We start from the raw sequence: 23,835 nt of genomic DNA on the forward strand, positions 1-23,835 counted from the left end.
GAATACGCTTAGCGAGCGTTGTGCTGCGGCAGCCTGGATCTCCCGGCGTTGCCGATGGGTTGCGAGTGATACCTTGGACCTACAGGGTGATCCTGCCGAGCTGAGAGATTTTTTCTCACTTGCTGCACTGAGGGGGGAGGGCATTTTATACCATTTTTTTCAGGTCAATTTGTATAAGTAATAAAAAATGCCATTTAGAATGTGTTTTATCTTTGCTAAATTATTAACTTGAATACGTGAGATTAAGTGTCGCTGCGTTGCAAATGATGTAAATATATTTGTTTAAATTCACAGTTAGCCAAGCACGTGACATTGAGTGTGTAATGCACTGAGGTGTTATACGTCCGTTAAATTGGGCAAGCTCGTCAGGATTTGGGAAAAGAGACGGTGGGAGGGAATTCCCCATTCCTTGTTCGAGGAAAGAAGCGGAAAGAGCCGCTTTGCGACCTGCAGGGTGGTGGTGGTTGAACACAGTGGATGGGATGAAACGGTCAGTCTGGAAGACCGACGGAGCCCTCGAACGTGGTTCGAGGGATCAACGAGTGAAGTTCACGGGACCTATATCCATGGTGGTGCGCGGTTGCAGAGTGATAAGGAGGCCGACTGACTGCCGGCGAGCGAGCGGTGTGACCGAGAGCCGGGATAATCAGTCGATCTCGCTGCTTAGCGTTAGAGTCTATCAGCTGGTATGCTGTACCCCAGGTGCTCTAACCCGTTTTAACTACTTTGGCCTAATATGTGCTCTGGATACTGTGGTAGTAATCATTATTCAGAATTAGCATTTTGATGCATACTAGGACCTGTTAAAGTTGCATGACGTGCTGTGTAAAATTTACGCACAAGAAACAACACCTGGGAATGTGCCCGATTTCCTCAGATCTCAGATGCTAAGCAGGGTTTGAGCCTGGACAGTGCTTGGATGGGTGAGACACCGCCATACAAACCAGGTTGTCATACTTGCCTGCCGGGCTATGCTACGTTCAGCAGGGGGCAGTAGCCAAACCCATTGTTGTACTGCACTTTCTATGCTGCCCGCCTTCAAACTGTGCACTGACCAGCGTGTACGGTTAGCTAGCGTCGCCCGTAACTCGCACGATGTGGGGAGGCCATCACATAGACGACGCCTAACACATTCCTGCTGCGGAGGGAGCTGGTAGGAACGTTAGGATTGCTCGGTCAATGACCAGGGTCAACGGCGGCGTGGTGTATTCCGCAAATATGCCCGACTGTGAGGGCGGGCACAAGCCGGCGTGAGTAGGTTAAACGTTGAGTTTTATAAGGGCGCCATGGGGTGACCAGCTCCTCCCCACCCAGCCCCACCCCTTCCACCCCCCACCCAGCCCCTCCCCATCCAGCGCCTCCCCACCCTCCCCACCCAGCCCCTCCCCACCCAGCCCCTCCCTGCACGACGGACACCTACCAGTATAACGAGGCACCGAGTCTGCACCAACCACACACACACACATTTGTGGCAAAACATGAAAAACAAATATGCCTCGATAATGTGATGCATTGTCCTTGAAACTGATCGGCCTACACCGGAGACAGCCTCCTTCATGGCTGTTGGCCTTTTGGCATTCTTTGGTCTGGCACCGATGAGACAGGACCCCAAGCAGGAGACTGGATGCCTTGCCAATAATTGTCTATCTGCTGTTTTGAACACCGTAACTGCTGTATTATTTCCATAAAGGGCTGTGGCCTTTTTATTATTATATCCAGCAGTGGATTAACAAACAGTGCCGTACGTGCGTTTTAAAGGCCATTTGTTACGGAAGTCAGATCATGTAGTGGTACTGTATATGCGTGAGGCCGACAATTTTTTTTACAGCGATTTGAAAGTTGTGCTAGCTTCGTGGCATTTAGAACCCTCTCGGTATATCACTGATAATAACAGAGTCTCGGCTGTTAGATCGTGCGCGAGTCCACGTGATGGATTTCAGTTCATCCCGTGCGTTTGTCCATCCGCTGGGTCACGTGTCGGGCACGCGCTGTGATCCGCGCGTTGGTCCCACATGGCGACCTTGCCTTGCCGTTACGGGTTTCTCTGTCCGGACACGATGGGCAATAATAATGATTCTGTTTGGGTTGCGCACCCCGTTTTTGTGCGCGGTTCGATCTTCAAAGCGGCACTCCGACTCTCTACCCCCCAGCTTCACCACTTAAACTTCGAGCTGTACAAGCAGTGGAATGCTTTATTGGTGGAGTTATGGTGAAGGACGGTGGGGCGGGGAGGGGGATAATTAAAGACAAGTGCGGTGGTTGGGACTTTTTACACTGTGCCCAAGTTATGGCAGCTATTACCAAGTTATTACCGAGGAATCCTGCCACATGCGTTACGAGTGCACTTCGCTGTACGGCCACGGTAATCTTACCCCACTGGCGGCCACAGTTATGGCTCCTAACATTGTACGCTTTTGAAAATTGAAACCTTAAATACACTTATAAATAATAAATAAAAACGCGTGCATGCAAAGTCCATAAAAAAAACACTTTTTGCACAAGATGCTGTCAATTTCTTTGTTTGGGAGGTTATCAGCAGCTGCCGCAAAAAAAATTTTGCCGGTTGAAAGGCATAATCATGTTATAAAAGTCTCTTTTGCCATTTCCTATGTTAAATTATGTTTAACGGACGGCCGAGGTCGATGAATTAAACAAACAAAAATATATTTCTGCATTGTGCGCATGGATCCAGTGTGGTTGGTGTAAGGTCTCCCAAGTGTGTCGTCAAGTGATGCACCTGGTGAGGAATTTGTCGTGAGTTCAAGTGTTAGTTAATTGGTGGGGCGAGTGGTGGATTGATTGTAGAGTGGAGCGGAATTTTAAACGTTGATCTGTGTAGGATTACGTGTTGAACTGTGGTCCGCATGCTGTGTCTTGTGGCTCTCTGTGTGGTGGTTTATGCATTGCTTTATATGGGTAGTTCTCACGTTGCTTCTTAAGCTAGGCTCTGCATTGGTCCATGCGGGTGGCTCTCACATTGGGTTCTCGGTTAATGTCTTCCTCGCTCTGTCTGTGAGGTCACGTGTCGATCCGTATTATTTTCTGTGCATTGGTTCGTGTGGTGGGTACACGGCGATTGGTGAAGTTGGTCCGTGCGTTCGCTCATCTGGGCAGCTCCACGGTTCAGATGCACGTTTCAAACGCTGAATAAAATGTGCGTCATCATTCGTGCAAATCACACAGTGGCTTTTTTTACTTGGGCGCAGTATGTTAACAATTTTTGCTTGAATTCAGATGTAAATAATGAGTCCACCTTGCTCGACAAGGGAGAAATGCTCGTAAAATACTGGGCCACGGTGTGGGACGTGCACAAATTAACTTGACATTTTCATCCGCACTGGCATCACGGTCATCGCGCAGTCTGTTTCATGTACACGTTCCATAAATAATCCATATCTTCTCAAATCATCGATAATGATACCTTCGAAATGACACCCCCTACATGTATAATTAAGACAATCTAGACGGTTTTCTCTGCCAGGATCGTCTCCTTTTCTGGAACTGCCCATGTGCTCGTGAGGCCGCGTGTTGGCTGCCGCCGCTCTGCTCCGCGCGTTGTGTCGATGCGTGGCCAAACGGGCTGCCCGACGGCACCGCCGGGCACGCGACGGGGCGGCTCGCCACAAATGGTTCCTCGTAGCGGCGGCGGACGGGCAGGCGGGCGGCCTGGCCGCGTCGGGGGGCAGCAGCGGCGAGAAACAAACGGCGGGTCTGTGCGCGCGTCGCCGTGCCTCCATTCCCGTCACTCCGCAAGCCACTTGTCAGAAAAAATGCGCGGCCGGCAGAGGCTGCCAGCTACAGTAGCGAGAGGGGTGCGCTCGTGTTCGCTCGTTCGCTCAGCGCCGACGAGATTGCCCCCCCTCCCCGACCCGCCCCCGGATGATCCCGTTGCCCACAGACGGCGTTTCGTCTCCGCGGCAGTAATGCGAGGAGGAACAAAACTGCCACGCGGAATACTTTGAGTAACACCATCGTTAGCTTCAGTATTGTGCGGCTTTTGGCCAACCGTCGCTGCATCACGCGCCTTTCAGACGCGCTTCTGCGGCCGTCTGGAACGCTCTTCCTTGCGATATTAGGAAGCCACTGGAGCTACGCACTTTTAAATCCTCTCGATTGAAACCTCATTTCTTTCGAACTGCTTTTTGTGTTTAGTTTGCTGTCCTCCCCCACACATCCGATTAGAACGGTTGGCTACGTGCGGTGCGAAAGAAGTAAAAATTACATGCATACTGAATTCTCCTTCTTTGAGGTCGTAATGTCTGCTACCTTCATTATTTTCCCTTCCAATGTATCCGCAGGAAATCGTAGGTTCTTACTTTCATCCACATTTTCTGGCAGGTAAGAGGAGTGATCCAAAAGTAGCGGCAAATAAATTTGTCTTCATCACAGCTATTATCTATCCACTGCTGAATGAAGTCCCCACACAGCGCTGTCACCACCCCTCTTGGTCCAAGCGCAACCGCTATTCATCTCACTCCTCCACGTGAACCGCATTTGATTACTCCTCTGGTCGCAGACTTCTGTAAGGGATACATTGATACTATTATCTGTGTCTTTTCGCGGATAAGGGGACTAGTTATCCACGCGGACAACCGCGTGGATAACAGGAGTCATTTCGATGGATGTTTGCGGGGTCCACCAATGGTGTTTCCATTGTCACTACAATAGCAACCCCACGTGACAAAGATAGGAGGAGTTTCACTATAATATATCACTATAATATATGCAATAAAAAAATCCATAATTATTATATGGGAAATATAAATACATAAGTAGGTCTGAGTAGCATGCGATTCTGAATATGTAACGGCAGGTCTTGTGCAGATCAGCAACTGCGACCTCATGAATACAGACTCATGATATTATGTTCTGGGAGGAGATGAATGAAGTTTTAAAACATTTTCATAATAACAACGTATCTGCAGAGAAATGTGAAACCCGTGGCCAGATTTTAAAAGATAGACAGTGGTGAGCGATGCGGCTCGAGTTAGTTTGAGGCTATCGAATTTCAGAAACGTTTTTTCCCCCCCTTGTTTAAATGTACGAATAGTTCTGTGGCAGTGGGGAGGGTGGTGGGGTGGGGATGGCAGCAATCAAAATGTTTTGAGAGCAGGCTACTAATTAAAAAAAACCCACAAGTGACGTGAACCTCGTGGTTAGGACGATGCCGGGATATCAGCTCAGTCGTCGAGCGGCAGGGCTCGCAATCAACAGGGTGATGAGCTCGCATCCCGACCAGGGCTGCCGTAGTCAGCCCTTCGTGTATCTGGTGGGGGGTAGGTAAACCGGGTAGAAGTAGTCGGTGATGTTCAGTGAAAAGTCATCAGTGGGGTGTGCTTTGGATGGCATTGTATTAATCTAGAATTTACAGCACTTGCCCAAGACTGCTATTGCATATACTGTAAGTACTGGCCAATACTAAATTAGGCATGAGGAAATGTTTTAACCTTGTCGACTATTTGACTCGCTTGTCTGTGACATTGGGAGGCTGATTTTTTGCGAATGTCTTGAAGTAAGAGATAAATCGAGGAAGGAACATGCCCGGGATGATGTCCGCCACGAATACGGAGCGATGGAATCCGCCTGCGTGCAGGAGCCGGATGGATTGTTGCATCGTGGGAACATGGGAGATGGCGATGACTTGGTGAGGCCTTCATCCAGCTGTGGGTTGACCATGGCCGATGATGAGCCTGTCACTCGGTCACGAGGCGTTGTCCTCAATTAGAGCGGTAGGTCTTCGTCACCTGGGGTGCACGCTGCTGCACCCCCTGGGGGTGCGAGATGCCCTTTCGGGGGGTGCGAGACGTGGCCAGATTTTTTTAAGAACGTAAATCATCGAAAACACAATTTAAGCATGGGCACATAAGTGCAACTACTTTGTTTAATCAAAGCCTATGTATGTATTCACATTATACTGGTAGGAACCTCCTGGTTACACCAGCCCACAGGGGTTTATTGTGTCCATCCGTCGTGCATACAAACATGGGAGGGGTGGGGCTGGGTGGAGAGGGGAGGGTGGGGAGGGGCTGGGTGGGGAGGGGAGGGTGGGGAGGGGCTGGGTGGGGAGGGTGGGGCTGGGTGGGGGGTGGGAGGGTGGGGCTGGTTGGAGAGGGGAGGGTGGGGAGGGTGGGGAGGGTCTGGGTGGGGAGGGTGGGGCTGGGTGGGGGATGGGAGGGGTGGGGCTGGTTGGAGAGGGGAGGGTGGGGAGGGGCTGGGTGGAGAGGGGAGGGTGGGGAGGGGGTGGGTGGGGAGGGGCTGGGTGGGGAGGGGAGGGTGGGGAGGGGCTGGGTGGGGAGGGTGGGGCTGGGTGGGGGGTGGGAGGGGTGGGGCTGGGTGGGGAGGGGCTGGTCACCCCGTGGTGCCCTTATAAAACTCAACGTTTAACCTACTCACGCCGGCTTGTGCCCGCCCTCACAGTCGGCCATATTTGCGGAATACACCACGCCGCTGTTGACCCTGGCCATTGACCGAGCAACCCAACGTTCCTACCAGCTCCCTCCGCAGGAATGCGTTAATGTTTTTTTTTAACGAATGAGAACCAAAGGGTTGCAAGGCTGCATTAAAGGTTAAGTGCCACTGAATGAAGACAGTTGACAAACGTGTAACACCGTTCGCTCCTGAGTTGGACTCGTTCCCCAGGGGTTGCTCTGTCCTTTCACATCCGCATTTCCTCTCACCTGCTCCATTCTTCCACACCACCCATCCGCGATCCGTAACTGCCCCCTCGATGTTTCCCTCCGAAACGCTCTCTGCAAGATGTTCGGTGTGCACGACAAACAACTTTAATTTATACGCAACTGCATCTGAAGACCGATTTACAATAACAAACACAAAAACCCTCATTGCTAAATTTGGTTGTGAGAATTCTACTTCATCTCCACCTGTGAGCTAAAATAATAAGAGTGGCAACGTTAAACTCTTGTACAGTACACGTGACGATATAGTTTGTTTGGCTGTGCCGGGTGGTGGAGGGCCTTGATGACACATTTGGCCAAATCATTACGTGGCTTAACCAGAAAATCTATTCTGAAACTGGCGTTAGTTTCATGTCCTTTATGGAATTATTATAAATACCTCTTCGTGCACGGGCCTCCATCAATTAACATTAATAATGATGTCCCCTATCCTTGCAGGAAAACCTCACTCAGTCGAGTCCTTTCAGCAGAGTCCTGCAATGCGATGTTTGGCCAATTCGGTGAATGACTCATTTTAACTTGGGTTGAAAACTGAGCACAAACCCCATACGAAGGGGTAACAAAGGTCCAGACAGATGCCCTCAGGGACCCGTCTGCTGAGCTCCCTTTGCCTGGACTACCTCCCAGCCCAACGGATTTGGAAGTTTCGCAAGTCTACGTGAACCGCCAACCCTCATTCTCAAAGCGCCGGATTGCAGGCGTTTGCAGCGCCCAGCTGGTCGAGCGTCTCGGTGCGTGGCCCTGCGACGCCTTGCCCGGAGTCGTGTCAGGTGCCTGGCACGTGTGAGTGAGCCAGTGCTGCTCCTGGATTCCCTGCGTGCGTGCGTGTGTGTGTTTCTGCGTGCGTGAGCTCGGCCCCACTGGTTCTCTGGGCACTCGTGCCAAGGCAAACAGCGGTTTGTGTGGATAGTCCCGCCGTGTGCCTGCACGCAGCCCCTTACCTGATACGCCCGCGGGTTCACTTAGTGGCTCCCGCTTGCCAAGACCGAGCGGATTATGACGTCTTCAAAGTATTTTTTTGTAAACGTATTAAAAGGAGAAACTAACAGTTTGTCGGGAGAAAGCAAAAAAAAATGGACGCGAAAGTACAAAAAGAAAAAGTGAATATGATTTATAATTCGCGAGTTTGGTTTCAAATGGTTGCTTCGGAGTGTTGTTGTGCAGCTGTGTAGCGGCCAAACAGCTGTATTTCTCTGGCCACCCAATTATCTCCCAATCAACCGAAATGTTTTCTTCGCTTTTTGGGGGGGGGGTGGGGTGTGGGTTTTGTATAACAAGAACAAGGTGGCCGCTAAAAGAAAAAAAAACATCGCCCCTTGTTCTTTGCTGCTGAGCTGCACACTCAACTTGTGGCTGGGGGTGGGTAGGGGGGGATCGGCATTAATTAAGGGACTTTGGTAACGAGCGATGTTGCTTTGTTCAACACCGTGGCGGCGGTGGCGTTCGTGCTGTCGGACCAACAAACCCGACTTGCACGCTATTCTCGCGTGACTGAGCGTAAGCTCTTGGGGTGCGCGCTGGAGTGTGCGTGTATTGCGTGCGTCTGCTAGCACAATCGCGCGCTTAATTTAACTTGGCACCGCACGTATTTGGCGCGCATTTTAGCCGACGACAGCACTCGCGTTGTGTAATTTCTCTTTAATTAATAGCAACACAAAAGTTAGCCGCCGCCGCACGAACGAAGTGCTCGCCTTTTTTCGAATAGATTTTTAAATCCTTTATATTAAGTTCACTTGCGTGCTTACTTGCTTGCTTACGACTGTGCAAATCTTCCGGTCGTTTTTTAACCCACTTCCCGTGATCCAATCGAGCTGACATTTGCCACGCAGACTCGTTGTGCGTGACAATTAATGTTCGTGAAAAATCCAAAATTTTACACTTTTTAGGACAAAAATATTATATTTAATTACCAATTGCTTGATGGTGCCATGCAATCATCTGACCCATAGGTGGCAACCATCTCAAGCCAGAGGACGAGAGGACTCTAGCCGCCACGCATATAAAGGATTTATAGTGAAAAACTTAGTTTTTACGGGTTATACTTGTTTTTGCATGCACCTGGAGGATATATATATATTCTTTTTCTTCAGGGGTCAACATTTGTGGGCGTCTGGACCCCTCTGCATTCTATCCGGGACAGCTTTCTGTCCTAATGGGCCTGGGTGCCAACGAACATACTGAGAGTCAACTGTTGAATGCAGTGCATTGGGAACGATCAAAACTTCGATGGAATACGACGGAACTAGAGGGGTGTACAAGTGAAGGATGAAGAGCAGCACGGTGTTGGCCTTGCATCCAACCCATCTCTTCATCCATCTTGCGGAGTCCCACTGCTGGACCTTGACACTAATGGCGCAACAAAAAGATTGCTGCGAACTTTCACCAAAGCGCGACCGTACGGGAGGGATACATATGGTTTTGCTTGGAAAGATTTAGGGTGAAATAACAGAACTGTTAAGATTGGCTTGTAAAGCACTTAAGAACAAACTTGCGCCGACATCTGAGCGCTTTAGCCGAACGGTGCGCAGGATGTCGTGCAGAATGTGCTTTTAAGAGGGGGGGGGGGGGGCTGGCCTGGTGGTGCCACTCACATTTGTGTGACCATAACCACAACAGCATGGGGGTTTGTTTAAAAGCGAGTGCTAATAGACTGCACAATGTTAAACTTAGTCCATGGTTGGGGCGGGGGGGGGGGGGGAGGATAAAAAAAATCGCCCATTTTTCACCGGATTGTGCATTAAATCACTTGAACCTAGTGGATTTCTCGGTGGCTTATTGCGATTGATGGATCTGATAGCCGGTGAAGCCTTTCCGCTACAGCTTCCCCCCCCCCCTCCCCAATGCCGCGTAAGAATGCGCGGGCCCTCTTCACGTGACGGGGCGAGGCACCGTTTGTCTTGACGGCTTGCAGTTTTTTTCACGAATGGCGCTTTGCGTGCCTTCACGCGCCCGAGGCAGTAGGGGATAGCAAGGCCCCCAGGTCTTGAGTCGGGGGGGGGGGGGGCTGAGTGACGTTGACCTCACGAGACCAATGGGCCCACACTCTCGTGGCCTCTCTCTCCGCGAAAAAAATTACAATCATCGAATCGTCGCGTGGGGATTTCGGATGCGGCCGTCTGGAATGCTCTTTCTTCCGATATTAGGAAACTCATTCCTAAAGAACCGCTGTTTGCATTCAGCTTGTTGTCCTTCCCCCACTCCTCCGATTAGCACGGTTGGCTACGTACGGTGTGAAAGAAGCTCAACATACGTACACACACGAAACGGCCAAAGTTAATCATTTTGCGAGTGACTGGGCGCCGTTGCCAGCGATGGAGACATTGCTGCGGCATCGCGAACAATATGGCCTTTTACTCAGTTTTGCTTATTGAGTTTGCTCTTACTATAAATGTTCTGTCAGGAAATGTAATGCTCAATTGAAAAAAAAGCAAGTGGAGCAGCAATAATCGCATTGCAACAATATTTGGATTATTACGGATCTCAATATCGTCCCTGCGCAAGGACAGCCATGAAGCGGGTAATTTGCGAAGGCAGAAGAAACCCTCCGCGGCTGAAATGTGGATGCGGGTTTACCCGACAGCGGTGGGCGGTGTCGTGGTCCGTTGCCTTCGTCTGTTCCCTTTGGCGTGCCAAGGAACGGCGGGACGGAAGAATGCGGCCTGCGTTTGGGCAGTGGCAGAGAGTCACGAGAAAAAAAAGGTGCGGCGCTGCAGGGTCGCAAGTGGATTTGGTATAAACACAGCACGTGTGTAGGGGACCGCTGGTGACTGCGGGGATCGCCTAACCCCTTTGCGAACGACGTCGACGCGTCGGTATTGCACGTGCGATGCAGGTTTGCGTGGTATTGTGAGATTAGGAATCGATGTGAATCGATAAATTGACACGCGTCGCTCCGCACCTCCGATTAGCGCGGTCGGATACGTACGGTGCGAAAGAAATTCAACGAGCATACGTACCTCGAGTCAGAGGCGCGCGCAGATGGGACAAACCCTGTTTCAGACTTTTTGTTTGTTTGTTGATTATTTATTTTGCCAGGTAAGGCTCACTGAGCTATGTGGCTCTTTTTCAGAAGCGATTTAGCCACAGATGCTAGCTCAACGCAGTGGCTTACGTGGAAATTTTTTCCGGCCAAATCATCGAAATCTAAAAATGTTGATTCTGAATGTGGAGGGACAAGCCAGAGGACCTGGAGAAACATCCACGTGACCACGGGGAGAGAGACACGCAAACTCCAAACATGCAGCAGGCGTCAGGGTCGTGATCGAACCCGCGACCTCCCGCGTACCAGGCGAGGCAGTTAACATCTCACCACTACGGCGCCCAGACAACCGGTGACTCATCTTCTTGGTTCTTTCAGTAAAGTCACGTAGAAGGGAAATAATAAAAATAATACAATTCTCACGACGTTTCGGCCACAACGCAAGCAGCCGTCCTCAGGTGAAGAACAGGTCTGTCGGAAAGACAGTGTCTGAATGAGACATACCTGTTCTTCACCTGAGGACGGCTGCTTGCGTTGTGGCCGAAACGCCGTGAGAATTATTTTATTATGTTTTATTTTTATTTTTTTATTATTTCCCTTCTACGTGACTTTACCGAAAGAACCAAGAAGATGAATCTCTGCAGTCACAAAAGCTTTAAATCGAAATTTAACCGGTGACTTGGTTGGTGGAGCGAGCGGCTCGCAATCGGAAGATTGCTAGTTTCAAAATCTCGTTGGGGGCCATCGTCCCACTTTGGACGGATAAAATGAGTGCCACGTGTTGTGGCGAGGTCGACCGTGGTGGTCCCTCAGGCAGACTCGCCCCCTGAGGAATTTCCACCGCTGGCTCGGCTGTAAAACGGGAGGGACGAGCGCCGCCTCGATGCTCATTCGCGCGAAGGCGGACGAGAAGGCAGCGCGACCTCGCGATGATGATAATGATGTGGCCTCCATGTTTTATTGTTTATTTAGCCCATGCCTGTGTCGAGGCGGATTCCACGCCTTGTCTGTTGGGGCCAGAAAGCCCAGCGTGGTTTTTCCTCCGCGAATGCGCGCAGTTTAAATGTGAAGGGGGAAAGAGACACACGGGAGAGTTTGGCGGCGGCGGGCAACACCTGCACACGTTCTTTTACCCCCACCCCCACCCCTCATTCCCCAAACCCACCGCTGTCATTATTTTTTGCTTGACGTCCAAAATACAAAGCTCCTCTTGTGGTCTGCGAGAACAGCCGTGTTGTGTAATTACGAAGCTGCAACAGGTGTTGGCTGTTTGCGAGAGCTTTGACCGTGCCCTTTTTGTGATGATGATGTTCATGATGATAATAATAAACACAAAGCTTACAGATGCTTTGAGCTGACATTGAGTTTGAAGCTGCCATACCTGCACAGCATATGCACATCGCCGTGCGAGCTCAAACTTTTTGTGCCTGGGATGATGAAGGAAGAGTCGGCTACCGCTGTTGACGTGGCGCACAGCGGGGTGAACGACGCCGCATCAAAGGTGACGCGCGCGCGAGATAATCGCATGTCTGCTGTGTCTGACCTTTCCTTTCATCTCTTCGACGCGCTCTCACCAAACGTTAACATTTTTCGGGGAGAGTCCCCTGATAATATCTTGCGCGAAAAAGTTGAAAGCAAGAAGGTGAAGTCCATGAAGGCACAATATGCCGTGCGTGCGTACTGCGTGGTGCGGTACTAAACAACGCTGTATCTGAACTTGGTTTCACCGATGCGTATAGACTGCTGTGAACATACGGTTGAGAGGCGTTTTCACTAACGGAAACATAAAGCACGAATACTAATTTTCCAAAGAGGCGTGGAGAGATGCACCCTCCATTCCAACTGAGGGACGGAAAGGTGTCCAGCATGGGTTGGAGATCGTACGGCAGGTTTAAGACGTAAAATCAATAAACAAGGAAAAAAAGTTGGCCGGCTACGACAGGACACGTCGCTCGATTGGACGATGTCCGGTGGCCAGGAAGAATTACAGAGTGGCAGCCAAGGAGCGGAACCCATCCGTGAGGCCAACCTCCGTGGAGATGGAGCGATGAATTCGGTTCTTGTGCAGTCGCTGGCTGGATTAATGCTTCGCAGAATGGCGGAAACCTTTATCCAGCAGTGGATTGACCGTGGTTGATGCCGATGAACACGTAGCCACACACACACACAGGGAAAACGTTACGTACCCGGAGGGTGCTGGGGGGCAGAGATGAAAACGGGAGGTAATTGCCTCGCTGTGGAAGTGCAAGTGGTCGGCGTTGCTTTGCCGAAAACAAAAAGCCTTCATTACGCCGGAGTTGGCAGCCGTGGCTTCGCTAAAACAATGCATAGCCGTAGGAGCCCTGCTGAGAAAAGCCATTCCAGACACGCGGCCTTCGCGACAGAAGCGTAGGCTGGCGCGCTTGTGTGGCGTCCATCTGGAAAGCCTTGTGGGGCAATTTTCTTTGCAAATGCAAGCCAGCTTTGGTGCACGCAGAACAGACCTGCTTTGCCACCGGCAAAAAAAGCCCCCTTTCAAACGGAGCCGCACAAGTCGACGACTTTCAGAAAAAACACGATGTTTCCGGGGTGAACTGTTTATTCTTTTTTTCCCCCCTTTTCCCCTTCGCCGCTCGCTCTTGAATTTTGGCCAAAAGATTGCGGGCGCAAGCGAAGATCGGCCGGCCACACGCGCGTCAGTGCCGCCGCTCCGCGGGCGTGCGCCGGAGAGACCTTCGCGCCACATGTTAGGGGTCCGCGACCCCAATTTTATAGGGAAGCGTTCTCCAAAAAACTCATCTCTCATGGGCATAACTCAACCCGGGCAGCGTTTACTCTGCGCCGATGTGAAACGTGCCGCGTTTTGGCGAGCCTCTGCCGCTTCGAGGAGGTGGGGGGGGGGGGGTTTTGCGCGCTCCGTGCATGCGCGTCGCCCGTCGTTCCAGCGCGGTGTTTACGCGCTCCCAGCGTTCGCAACACCTGACCGCGCTGGGAAAGATTCGCGGACTCCGTGTGCGTCTCTAGTTGATGCCCGAAAAAACATCTGTTCGTAACGTGGAACGTCTCGGCAAATGAGCTGCTGCTGCTGTTGTTGTTGTTTCTTTTTGTATTTAGTCTAAAGCCTGGCTGTGATGCTGAACAGCATTTGGCGATGGTGGTGGTGGCACCTGTACACGACTGTTGAGGAAGGCTCATGGGATGCCACTTCAAGCACCATTTGCCGAGTCGTGAATCAGAACTCAATTGTGAGTCGAAGACAGAGGAAGCGGCACGGGATGGAGGGAGCTTGAGCCATGGAGAGAGAAGGGGGAATTTGGGGGGGGAGTACTTTCGACACGTCACTGAAACTGCAACATCCCAGCAGATCTCTCCCACTCGGCGTCCTCGTAATGAGATGGCAGAGGTGAAGGATGTGGAGCGTGGTTTTTTTTTGTCATCGTGTGCTAGCAGTTGTGCGTAGGGGTTGCTCGGAAGTGGCCGGGAGCCTGAGCGGAGTGGGGAGCCGGGGGGCCGGTGGTGGTCGAGGCGCTCGGCGCGCACCAGCGGACGCGCGTTCGTGTGAACCACAGCTGCTGCTCATTCACTTGGAGCCAAGCTGCTTGTTGTGCATCCTTCAAGTTTCCCCCCTCACCCCACCCCCTCCAGCGAGGGAGTCTGCGCGTGGAGCTGGGCCCACGTGCGCTTTTGAAGGCGGACGCAGTGCCTCGTTAATGCCCTGGCTGCGGCGATCGGAGTTTTACCGTGGTTGGCGTGGGGGGTGAGCAATGAAGACAAAGGCCCCCCCCTCCCCCTTCTCCCGACGGCGGCGGCGGCGATGGGAGAGAGGGGCAGCTGCAACCGCGGAGCGAGGAATTCCCCTCGGGTCTTTTCCGTGGCGAACGAAGGTGCCGACGAGGGGCCAGCCCTCTGCCGCACCGATGGGCCTGCAAAGGGCGCCGCCGCGGTGGCCAGGATGAGATGTTATCTCCCTTGCCCGGTACGCAGGAGGTCGTGGGCTCGATCCCGACCCTGACGCCTGCCGTATATTTTGAGTTTGCGTGTCTCTCTCGCCGTGGTCGCGTGGATTTTTCCTCCACATTTAGATTATTTTGCTGCTATAAAATTCCACGTGGTAAGCCACTTCATTGAGCTATCATTTGTGGCCAGGTCACTTCTGAAAAATAGCTATATAGCTCAGTGGGCCTCATCTGGTAAAGTTAAAATAGTTTAGTTTTTTAAGGGCAGGCCTGTAGCATTGTAAATTGCTGTTCACATCCACCACAGCCACAGTACGTGACATGCCTATGCCATGGGTTAGCGATGTTTTAAAACACTTGCATGTGTGATTTTGTGGGTAGCACTTGTTCCAAAAGTCTGTTAAGGCTATACGGGGGATCTTTGTCTTCGTTTGGGAATGGGGAGCGGTGTATGATCAGCTCACTGCGCTACGAACCCAGCGACCCGAGTTCGACTCCCGCTCACGGCAAACCTCGGTCACAAATGTCTGACCCCCATCCTGGGCCCTCCCCTAGGTAGGCACTGTCCAACACGGCGGGATAAATTGGTGAAGCAAAGTTCAAAGTTCATTTATTAGGTATAGCCCTGTGAGCCATTCGGCTCTTGAAGCACGGTTAGTTAGACCGGCAGTCCTCGTGTGGTGGGGTAAAGTGTGGGCGCCCTCACCTCTTCAGACCATGTCGCAGGATGTGACTCAGACTGAGGCGTGGCATTCCACAATGTGGGTTAGTGGCGCTCCATCAGAACACCTGTTTCAGAGGGCGGTGATGATTCATCCGCCTCACGACGTCATGGGATTGTCATGATTTTTTTTTGGTGGGGGGGGTCACGTCATCAATGCATGTTTAAAAAAATAAGTAATATTTTAAAAAAACTTTTTAAAAACACGTTTTAGTGAAATGTACCGTACTGGTAATGGAAGAACTCCACGACTCGAGGAAGTGGCGCCGAAGCTTGCCACAACGTAAGGGGCCGTGGGCAATTACAGCCAACGTCAGTTGAGCGTGGACAATAGACCCAAGCCGAAACATAACATATTTTTTATGATAGAATATGTATAGTATTGTTATCAGTATGACATAAGTTTGCAGTCGATACCACATTGGGAAGTGGGTAAACATTGAGTTACAAGATTTGAGGATACGACAACAACGACAACAACAGACAGAGAGTGAGTTAAATAAAAGCGTGTAAAAAAATATTGCCACGCTTTTTAACTCTTCCGAGTGGCAACGCTTATGACTGAGCGGTGGCACAACGGTTAGGGAACGGCGCGGTGAACTCGGCCGCATAAGTTCGATACCCCGTTCGGCACCGATCCCTTTCCCCATTTAAAAAAGATCAAGATTGTGCTCTCCGCATCGCGAAATGAAGTATCCAGCGGAGTCTCACAGAGCATCGCTGCAGCCCTTGAGCGTTGGAGAACCGCCCCACTTATGCCGATATCACCAAGATTGCTTGTGTTGTTGTTATTCTGTTTGTTGACCCGGTTAAGCCTCACTTAGTTTCAACGTTTTTTCAGGAGGGTCCTGCGAAGTTTTCTAGCAGGGGGGCAATGTTGTTGCTGCTGCTGCTGCGTGTAATCCCAAACGAGTAATTTGTAGGTAATTTTTCAGCATTGGGATGTTTAAAAATATACCATTTGCAATGTGTGCGTGTGGGGAGCGATAGTGTAGCGGTTAGCACGCTGCGCTATGAACCTGGCCACGTGGGTTCGATTTCCGCTCACGGCCAATACCAGTGATGATTATCTGAACCGATCCTGGGCTTCCCCTAGGTGGACTCAGCCTCAAATGAGTACCCGGTGCGATGTGTAAACATCGCCGCGAGGGAGACAAAGGCGGCCGGGCGTGGTGTTGTCCACCCACCCCTTCGTGTGCCGTGCCGGCCTTTATATGTGCTTGCTAACAGCATTTGCCCCTACAGTCTGCTAAGGCTACACGGGGGCATCTTTGTCTTTGTTTCGCTATGAGAGGAAGCTGAAGAAACCGGAACAGACTCATCAGTAACAGGGGGACAACAGAGAAATGTTTTTCACAGAAAGGCACGCGAGTCGGGAGTCGACACGTCTTGCTGTGGGGCGCAAGTGTTGCCGCTGCCGCCACCCTGCCACGTCTGAGATCCCTTCGAGTGACATCTCGTCTAAACACTCGGAGGCAGTGCTTTCCCACCCACTCGGCTACTGGGAGTAATGTTTGTCACATGGCAGTCAGTTCAATGTTTTAAATTCTCAGACCTGGAATTTATCCAAAGTGTACGGCTGCTTGCGTTGTGGCCGAAACGTCGTGAGAATTTTATTGTTTTATTTTTATTATTTTATTATTTCCCTTCTACGTGATTTCACCAAAAGAACCAAGAATATGAATCCCTGCAGTCACGAAAGCTTTAAATCGAAATTTATCCAAAGTAAGTTTCGTCTTTGCAGCAATTGATAATCTAGCTCAGACTCGCTGCACTTGGTAAATCTGGGTTAATCAGAGGCGACTGCCTGCATTCGATCCCTGGATCACAGGACACCGTGGACACTTCACATTACGATGCTGACGATGATGATATTTAGCGACGATTAACAATATCTGTCCGTATCCACCGCCCTCCTCCCCCACTCCCTCCCCCCGGCTCGTCCCCACCACGCCAGTGGAGCGAGACAAGGAGTTCCCGCACCTGCGCTGGCACTACAAGGAGTTCAAGTTCGATCTGTCGCGCATCCCCGATGGCGAGGCCGTCACGGCCGCCGAGTTCCGCATCTACAAGGACTTTGCGGAGCGGCGCTACGAGAATGAGACCTTCCTCATCAGCATCTACCAGGTGCTCCGGGAGCACCCGGACAGGCGAGTGTCGTAGCGAGGCCCCGCATCTGTCGCTCGATGCGTCGATACATCCGGAGTGTGTTTACCCCGTGTCGTCTCGTTTTTGCGTCTATAGAGAGCGCCTCGGCTGAACACGCCCGACGCGGTTTAATAAGAAGCGGTAACGGAAACGGAGTGGTGTGGACGGCAAGGGGTGCGCGAAGGTCGAGGGATGAGTGATGGCAACAGAGGGCATGTGGGGGGTCACGAAAGGGCTATCGGGGAGGGACGCGATGGAGTGGGGGGGCGAGGGGAGGAAAGAAGGAGGGAGTGGGCAATTGAGACGGGGTGAGATTGATGGGGGCTGGCCCCTCTAGGGCTGTTATCGATTTATTTTTGAGTTTCGTTTTATTATTGTTTTCACAAAAAAAGTTAACATGTTACCAATTGTTACCATTGCCCAAAATATGAGGCGATATTATATACTGTGCTACTCTGATATAAAATGGTTTAAAGGGGCTCTGACCAGCTGCGAGAGGTAATACACACGGCAATGCGGTCACGGGCCCACGATTTGATGCCTGCATAGCCCGATCAGGAATCCGTTTTAATGACACTACCTTGTTCAACGCGTAGCGCGCACCCTAATGTCTCGCAGGGACACGGCGCCGGCCGCTGGTGGGATTCACTGTGTGTGCGTGGGTGTGCGCGTGGGTGTGCGCGTGTGTGCATGTGTGCACAAATTTGCGTGCGTGTGTGTGCGTATGCGTACGCGTGCGTGTGTGTGCGTGTGCGTGCGTGTGCGTACGCGTGCGTGTGTGTGCGTACGCGAGTGGGGAGCGGCGGTGCAGCGTACAGTCCGACGCTGCGCTACGAACCCGGCGTCCCGCGTACGATTCCCGCTCACGGCCAACGACGGTGGCCTCTTTTAGGTCGACTCGGCCTCAAATGAATACTCAGTGCGGTGTGTAAACATCGCCACTGGGGAGACAGAGGCGGCCTGGCGTGGTGCTGGCCACCCACCCCCTCGAGTGCCATATCGGCTTTAATAGGTGCTCGCTAACAGCACTCGCCCCAACAGTCTGTTAAGGCTATACGGCGGTTGTTTGTCTTTGTGCGCGTGTGCATGTGCGTGCGCGTACGTCGCGAGGGTGGGTTTTGGGGAAGACGCGGGGGCTTCAAACATGAGAGAGAGTGTCTGTAATGGCTTGCACATGTGTGGCTTACTGCCTCCCCGTTTTTCTCCGGCTTCTCGCTCGCCGCCCACTTGTTTTGCGTCAAAAACCAAAAGCAACGGCGTGGGGGTCGGGGCGGGGAGCGGGGGGTGGAGGGGAGGGGTGGTGGCACGTGGAGCTGAGGGGGTCGCGCGAGAGGAGTCGTGGTGGGATCTGTAGGAGTCCCACACACTCAGTGGTGGGATCTATAGGGGAACCACAAACTCGGTGGTGGGATCTATTTATTTTAATTTCATTTTTTACCTACGTGACTTTACCGAAAAAACAAAGTATGAATCCTTGCAGTCACGAATGCTTCAAATCTAGAATCTGTAGGGGACCCACACACTCAGTGGTGGGTTCTATAGGGGACCCACAGAAATCGACACTCGTGGATCTACCGACGGTGTATTAAGAGCGCCCTCGCCTATTCCCCCAAGTAAAAAAATAAAATAAACATCAAGATCTCAACAATGGTGTCCATGTGCAGGAAGCCAAGCTGCTCTGCGGTCGTAAGAGAGGAATCGCCGCCATTTGGCTCGCCCTGCCGCAGCTCCACGCAGGGATTGTGCCGATTCCTCTGGGTCCGCATAGCCTGCGCTGCCGTTTGATCAACTTCCAGACAGATCAATATCTCATGTTATATTTATTCATATCGCGCCTTATTCCAAGGTGCGCTCTACAGCAATCATAAAATTCGTACGTACGATGGCAGTGGTTGAGTTGAAGGGGGGAACCCCTGCCCCCCGCCCCACCCCACTGCTCCTGTGCCCAGGAAGTCACTTACACTTTGACCTTTTCTAACCGGGTCGTCGTGACGCCGAGGTCAACGTGACCGTGATGCGTGGCGGTGTGCGTTCTTGTTGTCGCTGTGGCCGCGATGATCGCGAGCAGGGACCCCGACCTGTCGCTCCTCGACAGCCGCGTCATCTGGGCGGTGGAGGAGGGCTGGCTCGTCTTTGACATCACGGCGACGAGCAACCTGTGGGTGGAGAAGCCGCAGCACAACCTGGGCCTGCAGCTGTGCGTCGAGACAGCCGTCGGTAGGCACCGTGGGCCCTCTCGTGGCACATTCGCTTCCTGCTTACTGCTGTCAAACTAAACAATTATTTTTTTACCAAACTAGATATAGATTTTTTTTTGCAGGTAAGGCCCACCGAGCTATGTTACAGGTTGCTTCAAAAAAATGTCAACGCTTCTGAGAATGTGCAACGACACCACGAGGAATGTGCCTCCGGGCTCTTGAGACCACGTGGAGAAAATTCCAGGCAATGTGTTGACAATGGTGGCGAACAAGTGGAGACTCTTTGACTTTTTGAAGCTATTAACATACACTTGTTGTCATGTTACAGTGTGTTATCCGTTCTTTTCCCATTAAAAACGATAGTCACATATAAGTGTTAACATTTTTTGAAGCACCCTGTTTTTCAAAGCTCTGTTTTCAGAAGCGACCTGGCCACAAATGATAGCTCAACGAATTACTCTAAACACGTGATGTTCATTCTAAATTTGGAGGGGAAAAACCGGAGGACCGGAAAAAAATTCCACACAACCACGGGGAGAGAGAGGCACGCAAACGCCAAATATACAACAGGCGTCAGGGTCGATGTCAAACCCACGACCTCCTGTATACCTGGTGAGGTAGTTAACATCTCACCACCGCTTCAGCCAGAGGGTTGGTGGTGCATGCCCAGCCAGGGCTGCAGGGTGGTGACCTGTGCCTCGCAGCAAGAAAGTCCCGATGCCGGTTCCCAACTCGGGCACCTCTCCGTGTGGAGTTTGTCCGTCCTCCGCCTGTTCTGCATCGGTTTCCTCAGGGTTCTTGGGATTCCTCCTTTCGCTGAAAAGAAATGTATGCGTTGGAGTACGGCATTGGCCACACGTCTACAATGCTTAAAAGATGTACCTTCCAAGTTACCCAGTTGGAATTACGAAGTATCAACGTCGCCCCCGACTGCGAACACCTGGCAGGACACTCCTGAAGGAGAGTCTTGCGACGTAGAAGGGAAATGATTTAGTTTATTTTATTATTTCCCTTCTATGTGACTTTACCGAAAGAACCAAGAAGATGTATCCCTGCAGTCACAAAAGCTTTAAATCGAAATATAATAAGAGTTGTACTTGTGCCACGTGAATCGTCAATTTCAACCATCATGACACGGATTTATGCAAATTCACACACTCCTGGTTGTCTGGGTTAACTGGGGGGAAATTCAGTAATCTCAAGCAAAATGTTTGCTTTCCATATTTGTTCATGCTCATTTATCACGTATCGTGTCTATACTGTGCTTGGAACGCTGTGATGTGATTATCTCAAACACCGCTGTGTCGCGGTGCCTCTGGGTGTGCAGCATGGGAGCTGCGGTATAAATGATGATGATGATGGGGTTGGGAGTGACCTGGATAGAAACACAGATCATGCAAAACGCGTGTAAACTGTGTATCGTTTGCCTACGTAGAATGGGTGGTGAAGACACACACTGGTGTCATCTGTTTTCATTGCTCCTCAAGAACTGGCCATGGGCATGCCTATTGCGACGTGTTTGCGGTCACGTGTGCACTGAGTCACTGGACCCCCGATGAGTGAGGAGCAAGTTCATTACTAAACCGGCGAATGCTTAAAAGGCACGAATGGATGAGCACGGTTAATCCGCGATCCAGGTAATCCGCCCAATGGGTATATCGAGTCAACTGTAAAACGTCACGGTGTGCATTGCCGGAGGCTTTCTTCAAGTAAAACGTGGATTGTAACGTTAATGGCCCTGGTGTGCACGCATTGCGTAAGCACAGACTGGATAACACTCCTCACCGCCCGCCCGTCGCTGTACGCAATGCTTTGAAGTGGCCAGGTGGCTCAGGGCGGTTAATTTCGCGTTCTGGCGACCGCAGAATTCTTGGGTTAGAATCTGTGTTTCAACCACGCCGCATCCTCGCATGTAGCGAGTTATACGGACGGTTGTTGAACTTCTTTCGCACACCGCACGTAGCCAACCGCACGTAGCCAACCGCGCTCATCGGAGGATGCGGGAAATCGGAGGTGCGAGTTGATGGTCCCGGTCACCAATGCACCGCACGCAAAACGAACACGTTAAATGTGTTTTTTTTTTACTTCATTCAGGTCTTTAAGCTCTGGAAATGAAATATTTCAACTTGATCAACCATCATTGGAATCTCATTTGCCAGTAAAAATTATGATAATTATTTTTTTACCCTTTTATTAGGCAACAAAACTGACATTGCGCTGAACACTAAAGCAAACATACTGTAACCGCTGCTTTCTGTGCAGTGCCTTGAACTGCAGCCACACTGAGACGCTGTATAAATTAAAATTGTAACTCTATTTCGGGGCACGTAGCAAGGTACCGATGAGGTGGCGCAAACAGCGAGCTGGGAGCGCTCGCCTCTTTTTGTGACACGTTGCCAAGACCAAGAATGTGAACAGCACACACACACGAGCACACGCAATTTGGCCACTTCCGTTGCCGCAAGAGGATCTTGCGGCGACAGAAGTAACCGAGCGCGGTGTTGGCAGGTCAAACGCATTCCCCTTCTGGATCGCAATTACCATGGCCGAGATGCCTGCAGTGACAAACTAACGCGGGTTTCCAGGCTGTTTTGAAGCGGTGGGCTTCGTGAAGGGAAAGTCGCGGACCGTAGGTAACCCACTGACGCTCGATGCTAACTTATCGTGATCATCATCATAATCATCGTCGTCAGACGCCACGGTCTGTCCACCGTGAGATGAAGACCTCCCCAAAGCTGACGCCACCCGTCATGGTCTCTGCAATGCCACGATTCCATCCGTGGCCCGCCCGTGTTGAGCAGCGGCCAATTCCATTGCTCGCTCAGGCCTTGAACGTCGGACCGTCTGCGTGTGTGCGTGTGCCCGTGTGCCCGTGTGCCCGTGCCGTCTTTCATCCCAGGGCAGAGCATTAACCCCTCGCTGGCGGGGCTGGTGGGGCGCATGGGCCCCCAGAACAAGCAGCCTTTCACCGTCGCCTTCTTCAAGGAGAACGAGGTCCATGTGCGTGTGGCCCGGGCCGCCACGGGCAAGCGACGCAACCAGAACAAGAACAAGAACGGCGGGCAGCAGAGCCAGGACGCGGCGCGGCTCGCCAACATGCCAGGTGAGCTTACGCGCGCCATTTCAGATCCAAGGCCCCCACCAGCAACACCGGGCTGCAGCCCCCCCCCCCGCCCACCCCCCACGTCCCTGCATGCACGGAGGTGGCATGTGGCGTGCAGCAGGCGACGTCAAGAACGCGTTGCCCGTTGCGCCGCGACGGCCCCTTGGGGCTCTCTGTGGCCCACGCTCGGACGAAGCCGGAGGCGGCGAGGGAATGCCGGCTCCTCCCCCCCCCGGTGGCGGCTGCTGCTGCTGTGTGCGGAAGGCGTCAGGATGTGTTGGATCTTCGCAGAAGGAGTTGGACAGGTTCTTGGTAAACAGCGGGTGGGTGTTGGGAAGATTGGGGAACACAAGCGGTACATTCAGGGCGGGCGGGCGGGCAGGGGGGATGGCGATTGTTTAAAGGATAGCTACCTTCATGTCTGGGTACAGTTCATGCCTAGTGGACAGGTGGAAGAATGGTAGAGGAATGTCTGGACTTGTGGAAGGGCGAGCCAGTCGCGGGGTGTGTGTGTGCACGTGTGTGCTTGCCTGCGGATTTACCCCCCACCACCCCCCCCGGCTAATGTACGTCTACTTTAGAATTCCTTTAATCGTGAGTTAATCTGGCGCTCCTGCGTGCGGTGACATTTCTTTCACCGATTGATGTCGATGTGGGAGAAGATAATGTGTGGTGTGGGTTATATGTTACGGGAGTTTACGTAATTTTAGTATCTCGGACTCAAACTTGTTTCAGTAGCCAATGAAACGAGAACAACAGCTGGAGGTTCATGAATAAACATGGATAGATGTGCGCGCCCACGGTGGCTCGGAGATGTTGACGACCTCGCCTGATGTACAGGAGGTCGTGGGTTCGATCCCGACCCTGGCGCCATATTTGGAGTTTGCGTGTCTCTCTCTCTCCCCGTGGTCGTGTGGAATTTCTCTCCACATTTTAGAATCAACGTCACGAGTCTTTGGCCGCTATGCATTTCCACACGATGAGCCATTTGGTGGAGCTATCATTTGTGGCCGAGCCGCTTCTGAAAAAATAGATTCACAGCTCAGTGGCCCTTAC

At 51.8% G+C, this 23,835-nt stretch overlaps 1 protein-coding gene across 1 annotated transcript in view; it reads left to right on the forward strand.

Annotated features, from left to right (window-relative positions):
• LOC133344161 (bone morphogenetic protein 7-like) overlaps positions 1-23,835 on the forward strand; it is a 44,351-nt gene that overhangs the window by 15,018 nt on the left and 5,498 nt on the right. The window contains exons 2-4 of the mRNA XM_061554164.1: positions 17,288-17,480; positions 19,547-19,695; positions 22,576-22,779. Coding sequence (XP_061410148.1) covers positions 17,288-17,480; positions 19,547-19,695; positions 22,576-22,779 — 546 coding nt within the window. The remainder of the gene's footprint in view (positions 1-17,287; positions 17,481-19,546; positions 19,696-22,575; positions 22,780-23,835) is intronic.

Source organism: Lethenteron reissneri, chromosome 19, assembly GCF_015708825.2.
Source record: "Lethenteron reissneri isolate LAM-NWPU_2019-01 chromosome 19, ASM1570882v1, whole genome shotgun sequence".
In the NCBI taxonomy this organism is placed as follows: domain Eukaryota; kingdom Metazoa; phylum Chordata; class Hyperoartia; order Petromyzontiformes; family Petromyzontidae; genus Lethenteron; species Lethenteron reissneri.